This window comes from Coffea arabica, chromosome 7e, assembly GCF_036785885.1.
Source record: "Coffea arabica cultivar ET-39 chromosome 7e, Coffea Arabica ET-39 HiFi, whole genome shotgun sequence".
Classification (NCBI taxonomy): domain Eukaryota; kingdom Viridiplantae; phylum Streptophyta; class Magnoliopsida; order Gentianales; family Rubiaceae; genus Coffea; species Coffea arabica.
In genome coordinates, this window is record NC_092323.1 from 515,966 (window position 1) to 525,276 (window position 9,311).

At 37.9% G+C, this 9,311-nt stretch overlaps 1 protein-coding gene across 1 annotated transcript; it reads left to right on the plus strand.

The window, feature by feature from the left end:
* Positions 1-3,179: 3,179 nt before the first annotated feature.
* On the plus strand, positions 3,180-8,197 carry LOC113690338 (65-kDa microtubule-associated protein 1-like). Its single transcript, XM_027208191.2, has 10 exons — positions 3,180-3,317; positions 4,248-4,330; positions 4,662-4,865; positions 5,006-5,254; positions 5,347-5,562; positions 6,005-6,160; positions 6,247-6,558; positions 6,908-6,995; positions 7,466-7,614; positions 7,729-8,197. Exons 2-10 carry the CDS (start codon positions 4,259-4,261, stop codon positions 8,029-8,031), a joined length of 1,749 nt encoding a protein of 582 aa, XP_027063992.1. The 5' UTR covers positions 3,180-3,317; positions 4,248-4,258; the 3' UTR covers positions 8,032-8,197.
* Positions 8,198-9,311: the final 1,114 nt, after the last annotated feature.

The following is a 9,311-nucleotide window of genomic DNA, read 5'->3' on the forward strand; positions in this document are numbered from 1 at the left end:
CCTTTCCTTTGTCCTTTGTTTGTTGGCGGGCGGCGGCGGTGGGTTCAATGCAAGCAAACAAGTCTCCCATACAATATACATACGCACATTCATTCATTCCCTGCTTAGCCATAGCATTGAGCATTCTCAGGGTCACATGAAAGTTGAAACACAGCTCTGCACAGCACCTCCTAATTTTTTCTGCCTCAGGTTTTGTCATTTGTGACGTTCCTTTTGGTTTTGGAGTTGCCCACCATAAATAGTACGGTATACTAGTCGTGCTTTTTTTTTTTTTTTTTGGTCTAACCACCCGATATCCCTTTCGGACTAATCCGGATTCGGCCCGAGGAGTGCCCGCAGAATTTGACTCTTATTCGAGGGTGAAGGCCTGACCCTAGAGTTATTGCAGGAGCGCAGCGAGGATCGAATCTTGATCGTCCTGCTCGCATTACCAGCCGCTTACCACTGGCCCCAACTCCTCGGGTTTACTAGTCGTGCTTTTACTTTCAGCTTTGTGGATCTAGTTTATATTTGCTTGAATCTCGATATTATTTTTTGTTAGAGATTGTGAAGATTAATGGGTTCAACTTTGACCTACTCATGGGATGATTAATTAGGTGAACTCCTACCCACTAATAATAGTTTGCATAGCCAAGAAACGAGGGAAGCGGAAAGTAGTGGTGTTATATTCCCCCACAAATTCAAACTCACTCAAGTTGATGAAAATACTAGTACATGACATAAGTCGCAAGTGCAAAATCTCTTGTGTGTGTATATATATATATAACTTGAAAGAAAGAAAGAAAAAATTAATTAATCATCATTTGCCAGTCACGGGAAAAGGGAAACAAATTAATTAGAAGTGTGATTTGTACTTTTTATTTATTTATGTGGTGTGCCCTTATTGTTGGCTATAACAATTTCGAATTCTGTTTGTTTCAAAGAAAAATTGTCACATTTTATCAAATCGTTACACTAATATTTTTTACAAAATTTTTTTTTTAAAAATACAATCCAAACAAAGCCGAGTTTCTCCTCAGTTTACAAGCCAAGCAGAATTCGAAGTGGCTGCTAAGTGCACTAGGCGTCCAAGATAAGGAAAATGACAAAGAGATCACTTGATTAATAGTAGTACTGCAATTAATTGTGCGTCGGCTATCTAAGCAGACTAAGCTTCAATTTTCTTATTTAATGTTTTCCTTCGCTCTTTATGCATCATCACGGCCTCACAGGGATTATGATACAAAATTGTTGTCTTTAACTCTCTCTCTCTCTCTCTATATATATATATATATATATATATATATATTTTTTTTTTTTTTTTTTTTTTTTGGGTCCAAAATTTAAGTTGAAAATTATCAACAGGGTGATCTGCAATTGAAAGCAATATGACTTTTGCGATGGACTGTATCAGGATAATAAAGACGTGCACAATGGTTCGTGATGACACCCGGTAATGATCGCGACTTTTGAGTTTTGCCCCCAAAATCCTATTTATTCCTCCATGCAGCGTCGCTCGCACCGTGTCCATCCTTAAATTACGATATAGGCTATCGGGTTGGAAGATAATAACGTAATTGCCCTGTTCTTAGTGACCGCATAAATGATAAATGGGATAATTCCAAAAACCTTCCCTTAACTTTTTGCCAATATCATTGGCCTTCCATGAAGTTTGAAAATACCATATCCCCCCCCCCCCCCACTCAATTTTCGTATTTTCTCAAGTACCATAGCCAATGTTTGAGGTGTTGTTTGAATTTTCTCAATTCAAATGTTCTCCGTCCTATTATTTAATTTCCAAACAAGTTGTTTATTCATGGCATTAGATATATAGCTGTGATCACAAGGCAATATAAATTCGTTCTATGGATTTTTTATATACATGAATTGTTCCGCATGTCACAAGAAAAAGTAGTAATACTCTTCATTCAAAATGGGAAAATGTTTGAATTGCCTAGTTTTTTATAATTGTAATGATTTATATTATTTATTGATTGGTTATCGTTAATGTTTTTCCATTAAAACTATCCTAGTATTATATTATTTCAACAAAAAATTGAAGGCATATAAAAGTGGTTTCAAAACAAGTGAGAACACATGAATTATGAAGGGTACCTATGCTTATAATATAATTTAGTAGAATTATATATATTCACTTATGCACTGTGAGTATAGAATATAAGGGGCAAAAAAAAGGAAAAGGTAAAAAATAAGTATTTAAAAATATATGTTTGCGAAAAAAATTATGTAGAAGTACAAAGAAACTAATACCTGCTTCCCAAGAACTACAAAGAAACGGTATTTTTTTTTCGAAACTCACAAAAGAGAGTCTACCTATAAAAAAAGATTGAAAATCACGATATTTCTATCACCAACATGTAATTCCTCAAAACAAGGGAATAAGCTATCTTTTAATTTATTTCTATCACTCAAATCGTATTATCGTTTACTATAAAAATTTTTTGCAAAAAAATTAAATGGGTATAATGTGCTATGTTCAAATTTTCAAACCAATTACATTTTAGTAGATATTGAATACGAATCCGATTAAAGAAATTTATGACAACTCAATATATAATGAAATATCCTCTCTAGTAATGCATAAATGTAAAAGGAGTACTAGGAGAATATTCATAAAATAATACTGCAAATATTCAGTTCAAATGTAAATTTTGAAATTGAAACTTGAAAGCAGTTGCACTTATATTTGCTTCCATAATTTTTTTCCAAAAGGAAAACTTTCAAACAATCAATTGTATGCATTTTCCGCGGAACTTAAGTAAGGAAATAAATGTGTGAAATTTCAATTCGAATTTCATAACGGGTCAAAAGGAATTTTGGGAAATAAGTCTTCTAGTAGGAGAGAGAGAAAGAGAGGCGAAAGGGTCCGGCCGTTCGAGCAATTGGACGAGTCAAAGAAAAACAACGGCGGTCAAAGGGTGAAGGGCAAAACGAGTACCTCACATCCTCCGACAGTGTCAAATCTCGTAAATAGTCCCTAAAACCACGGGCCAGAATATAACCAAAAATCTTCGCGACAATCATAGGAGTAATTTTCTAACGCCTTTGGACGACGACGTTAGAAAACCGGGGCCCCACTCACAGTCAGTCTCCTCTTCCTCATCTAAAATCTATGCACAAATAAATAAATAAGAATATATATCAGTCTCAGTCCCAGTCTGTCCTTTTGCCCTTTTTCTTCACTCCTTTGCTTCACTCTCACTGTCCTTGCCAAAAACACGCACAACACACACACACACACACCAAAAAATCGAACAAAGGTCCTCAGATCTGAGCCCTAAATCCATCCAAAATTCCATCCTAGCAGTACGATCGCTGTAAGTATTATCTACATTATCAGCCTTTTTATTCTCTCTTTACGTGAAAATTATTTCACATAGTGCACGCACAAACTCGCAGTTGTAATTCTACTTTGATCGCTTGTCGAGAAAATGTAGTAAAGTTGATGAATTTAGTGCTTCTTTTGAGATCTGAGTATTTGTAACTCCATGTGATATCGTCTCAGCATTTACTTTGTTTTTGTGGTTTGGTCTTGGATGAATGCTGGTTGCGGGGTTCAATTGTGTAATGAAATTTCGGGTTTATTGTTAACAGTGGAACTCTTCTTTTTGCTTTTTCTTTTATTTTTGTGGGACCTGATTTTGTCTGTGCAAGTGAAAATGAAGTTCTTTAACTAGGATTCGCTGAGTTTTTGTGAAAGATTTGGCTGCTGGAATTCATCCCCTAGGCGGAAATTTACATTCTAACCTGGCATTTTTTGTTATTTGATGTTCATAATGAGTTGGTGGTCTGGGTAACCATTAAAATTGCGGGTGTTATGCCATAATGTTGGTGGTGTTCAACTTGTATTCTACAGTCTCGAGATGGCAATTACCTGTTTGTTTCTTCTTTTCAGTGTGGTTTTTGGTTGCCAGAGATGATGAAGCTTAGAATGATTTCACATCGTTAATAGCTTGTGCATCTTACATTTCAATTGATTTAAAAAAAAATCACAGGCGAATATCTGGCATTTCATTGTTCATTTTAGGTCAATATAAGCACTTGCTACGTGATTTTGACTTTAGTTGAGGTTTACATTTTCGTTCTGCATTTATTTTTTTCATTTTGAGATGCTATTTCTTTTCATTTCTTTTTCTTTGAAAAAAATAGAAAATAGACACACTGTTTTGTGCTTGACATTACTTTACCTTAAGTGTGACGTGTCGTGATTGTTGGACTAATTTCAAATCTCACATGATTTTGGTTAGGTTGTTAAAGGATGGCAGCAGTGGACGCTCAATGTCCTCTTCTAGGAGAGACTACCTGTGGTTCTTTACTGCAGCAATTGCAGGCAATTCCCCTTCCTTTGACTCACACTACATATTGTTCAACTTATTATTTTCTTATGTTCATGACATGAACAGTAGTTAAGCGCATAATTAGCCATGGGAAGTCTTGACAACTGGTGAAACTCAGAAAACCCACTTGATGACATGTTATATTCTATTGAAACACACTAGGCAAGTAAAGTGGTGCGTGCAATACTGGCCTTTTGTGTCTCTTATAAAATAATGGCACATCATTCTGTCAGTTTAGCACTTAGAGTTGTTTGCCACTTGAGCATTACTCAATGATTTCGTGCATTTACCATTTCAATGATTGAAATCCTCGTCTTAGTGCAGCTAATCTGGGATGAGGTTGGTGAAACTGATGAGGAGCGGGATAAGATGCTTCTTCAGTTGGAGCAAGAGTGCTTGGATGTGTACAAGAGAAAGGTTGACCAGGCTGCAAAGTCCAGGGCACACCTTCTTCAGGCATTAGCTGATGCCAAAGTTGAACTCTCAAGTCTTTTATCTGCACTAGGCGAGAAGAGTTTTGTTGGAATTGTAAGTAGCCGCCTATTGATGCTATTCTTTCATAAATGTTAGGTAATTAGGAAATTAGAATGTTTGGATCAGTGTCAACTTAACATCCAATTCAACCTTGAGCTGAAGTTCATTATCTTCTTTTGGCTCTGATTGTGCAGCCTGAGAAGACTACTGGAACAATCAAGGAACAACTTGCTGCTATAGCACCGGCATTGGAGAAATTGATGAAACTGAAAGAAGAGAGGATAAAAGAGTTTTCTGACGTGCAGTCACATATACAAAAAATATGTGGAGAGATTGCTGGGACAACTGAGCAGGTTGAAAGACAATCTGTGGATGAGTCTGATTTATCGCTCAAGAAGTTAGATGAATTCCATGCTCATCTACAAGAACTTCAGAAAGAAAAGGTTACGTCACTCTGTTGTTAAGGTCAAATTTTTGTATTTAAAGAGGTTTGCCCGTCTTGAGTTTTTAACAGGCCCATACTTTTAAAATGCAGAGTGAGAGATTGCACAAGGTACTTGAATTTGTCAGCACCGTGCACGATCTTTGTGCTGTGCTTGGGATGGATTTCTTCAGTACTGTGACAGAAGTGCATCCTAGCTTGAATGATTCTACTGGTGTCCAATGTAAAAGCATAAGCAATGACACACTGTCAAGATTGGCCAAGACTGTCCTAGCACTAAAGGAGGATAAAAGGCAGAGGCTGCATAAGGTAATTGTTTCAGTGTGTGAAACGTTGTATTTTTGTTGCATTGATAGATATTTGTTTTGTGGAAGGTAAACTATCATTTGAAAGTTGCCATGAATGGTGCTTGTACAGTCACACTAGCCATCCAATCACAACTACTAATCAATTGCATGTAGGGGGTATCTGGATTTTTTTATGTTGTACTTCTGCTTATTTCAACAATATGCATCTAAATAAGAAAAAGGATATCTCTAGCACTGCAGGATTAGTTCGTTTAGAAATTTTACTTTGTAATCAGTAACTTCTTTAGCATGTTATCTGAGTCTGGCATTTATGGGAAATAATATCACTCTGTGGCTTACTTATTTCCATTATTGTACTCTGGTGTCTGCTTGCAAATTTTGTATTACCTTTCATCTTATCTGTATGCCATGTACTCACCTTCTAAGACATGCCTTTCTTGCAGCTTCAAGAATTAGCAACCCAGCTAACTGATCTTTGGAATTTGATGGATACCCCTGAAGAAGAACGGAGTTTATTTGATCATGTTACTTGTAATATATCAGCTTCAGTTGATGAAGTTACCATTCCTGGGGCCCTTGCTCTGGATCTGATTGAACAGGTATAGGCCTTTTTTTTTTCTTGTGCTTTAAGTTCTAACATGGAAGCTGAAAACACAAGTATTCATCTTGTTTACTTCTTGTTAAGGCTGAGGTGGAGGTTGAAAGGCTTGATCAGCTAAAAGCTAGTAGAATGAAGGAAATTGCTTTCAAGAGGCAGGCTGAGCTTGAAGAGATTTTTGCTCGTGCTCACATAGAGATTGATTCAGAGGCTGCTCGAGACAAAATTATGGCTCTCATTGATTCTGGGAATGTTGAGCCTGCAGATTTACTGGCAGACATGGATAATCAGATTGCAAAGGCGAAAGACGAGGCTTTGAGCAGGAAAGAGATATTGGATAAGGTTGAGAAGTGGATGTCAGCTTGTGAAGAAGAGAGCTGGCTTGAGGACTATAATAGGGTAATGTTCTTCTCTGGCGTGCCATTTTTTATGTGTATTTTCATCACATGCATTTGAATGGATAAAAAGTCAACGGTCTAGAAGTCCAGTTTCTTCCTTGTACTTGCTTTCTATGGTATCCAAGAAAAGATCAGCCTATCTGTTTAGTATTTTAATGCAAGTTAGTTAAAGCTTGTTTCAGGCCCCCAAGATATTTCTTTGTTGTTTGCAATTTTATTCTTGAATGGCCAAGGCTGGGAAAAATAGGATACGTGAAGTTAAAGAATCCTGCGATTCCTGTACTTTCTGTGTTCTCTCTTTTACTCTTCTCAGTACCAAATATGTGATGACTTGCATCTTTTTTGAACAGGATGATAACAGGTACAATGCAAGTCGTGGAGCACATTTGAATCTCAAGCGTGCTGAGAAGGCTCGGGTATTAGTAAACAAAATACCAGGTACATTTCAGATCTATTGGTATGTTTGGGCTACTTGCTGGATTATTATATTTCTTTTCATTTATAAATGAATTTTCTCATATTGAGCTCAGTCAAGGATAAAAGACACTCAATTACAAAGTGATGTGAGTGATACCCATCGAGCAGCATATATTTTTTTGCATGTCTGAATGGTTGCATTAAGTGAATTTTGGCTCTTTAATGCTGTTGTACAGTTCAGTGAGCCAGTGGACAATAGATCTACTGATTACCCGGTGCAATGATAAAATAATTTGTTTTGAGTTGAAATTTATGTGGCATATAATGTACTGGAATACTGTAGCTTCTTTTATGACTTGTATGACTACTCTGCTACCCAACAAGAAAGCTTTAAAACAATCTTCAAATATGATCTCTTCCTGATGGCAACGCTTATGTGGTTATATGGAGCATTTTATGGATAACTATATAATCTGGTTGTCGGCATGTAGCTCTTGTTGACACCTTGGTTACCAAGACTCGAGCATGGGAAGAAGATCGTGGCATATCATTCACGTATGATGGTGTTCCACTACTGGCGATGCTAGATGAATATGCAATGCTCAGACATGACAGAGAAGAAGAGAAAAGAAGGTTGAGGGTAAGTCAAACATCTTTGGCAGGACAAACTACATTAGTAACGTTCAACTGATTTAGAGCCCATTTATACCTGGCATAATAACAGTATATAACATCTATATGTTGCCCTCCACAGGACCAAAAGAAATTCCATGAGCAGCTGAGCAAGGAACAAGAAGCAATGTTTGGTACAACACCTAGCCCTGCTCGACAGGTTGGTGTGAAGAAGGTGGTGGGTCCACGGGCAAATGGAGGTGCTAATGGCACTGCTGGGAGACGACTGTCTCTTCCTGCCCATCAAAATGGTTCTAGGTCAATTAACAAGGACGGGAAGAGAGATAGCTCGAGGCCAATTGCTCCTGTGAATTATGTTGCCATATCGAAAGAAGATGCTACATCACATATATCGGGCACCGAACCACTTCCAAGTACACCATAGTAAACTGCCTCGAGAGATCTGATATTTGTGGCATTGTGTATTTGTTGTTACTGGCTTTAGTTGCTGTAGTATACATCTTGGCACAAAAAGTGATTTTGATACGGTAGGGACTGAGATGACTGTACCGTGTCATACTGGTTGTATCAAAATAGGGCTGTTCGATTAATGTTGCTCAACCTCTGGTCTTTGGTCCGGCGATCAGAGAGAGCCCCTTAGAGCAGTGTGGTACACCAAGTTGGGGATTTAATTCCCGCTTGGTGCATTTAGGGGTTGGGTTCTCCCTCTCCCATAGCATAGGAATAAAGTAGATGATTGGCGATAGACCAAAAAAAACAAGAAAAGAAAAATAGAAAGAAAGAAATGCAATGCTGCTCCGTTTGCAATGACTAGAAATTACCACCCCGACAAAACTGCGGTACCCGTTGTCTTGGAAAAATAATTGACGAAAAATTGGACGTACCTCCGATGTAGAGCATTTTAGAGGTGGAGCTACCATGTAAAAGCTCATTATACTACCAACTGGCAGGCCTTGTAGGCAGCCGGATTAGGCCCGCTCTCTACGACGATTAGACGACTGACATCTTCAATTGGGCCAACTCTGCCTGTGGTCTGCCTTTTCTCCTCTAAATCTTGGCCATGACGGCCCTATCACGCAAGTGGGTCGTGATGGAAATGTCCCCTAGACACTCCTATGTCTCATTCCGAGACAAGCACAAGAGTCGGAGTTCTTCATCTGTACCACTGGGCCTGCACTTTCAGATTATATAGTTTGCAAGAGACTAATCCTTCCCTTGATGATGCACTGTGAAGTGCTAATCCTTTCATACGAGTGCCTGCGGTATCAAATTCTTGAGTTTAAATGCTAAAGATATCCGAATGCTGCATCTTTGCTCCACTGAAAACATTCCCTTTTTTTTTTTTTTTTTTTTCCGTATCAAAAGTCTAAAAGGTAGGAAAGGCTTATGTATCACCTCCTTGGGAAAAATTATATGCTTCTACCTCCAGATGGAGAGATCCCATCACAGCTTAAAATTCCATCTGCGATGGCCGTGGACATTTGTGGAGATTTAGATAATTTAATGGTAATTAATTTCAGGCAGGAATAAGTTGAATTTTCAACTTTACAAGATGTCATGAGGTCCTCAATTGACATGCCAGTCTGAAGTTCTAATCATATGAGAGAACACAACAGGCACATGCAAATAAATGATAGGAGATACTATATTACATCCATTTCCTCATTTCTCCATGATGCTGTCCTCTGACAATTGAACCACATT

Bases quoted from the DNA above. Each gene is read 5' to 3' on its own strand.
- LOC113690338 (XM_027208191.2), top strand. From the start codon at position 4,259: ATGGCAGCAGTGGACGCTCAATGTCCTCTTCTAGGAGAGACTACCTGT. The intron at 4,866-5,005 runs GTAAGTAGCCGC...CTGATTGTGCAG, and splicing joins AGAAGAGTTTTGTTGGAATT to CCTGAGAAGACTACTGGAAC. The intron at 6,996-7,465 runs GTACATTTCAGA...GTCGGCATGTAG, and splicing joins ATTAGTAAACAAAATACCAG to CTCTTGTTGACACCTTGGTT.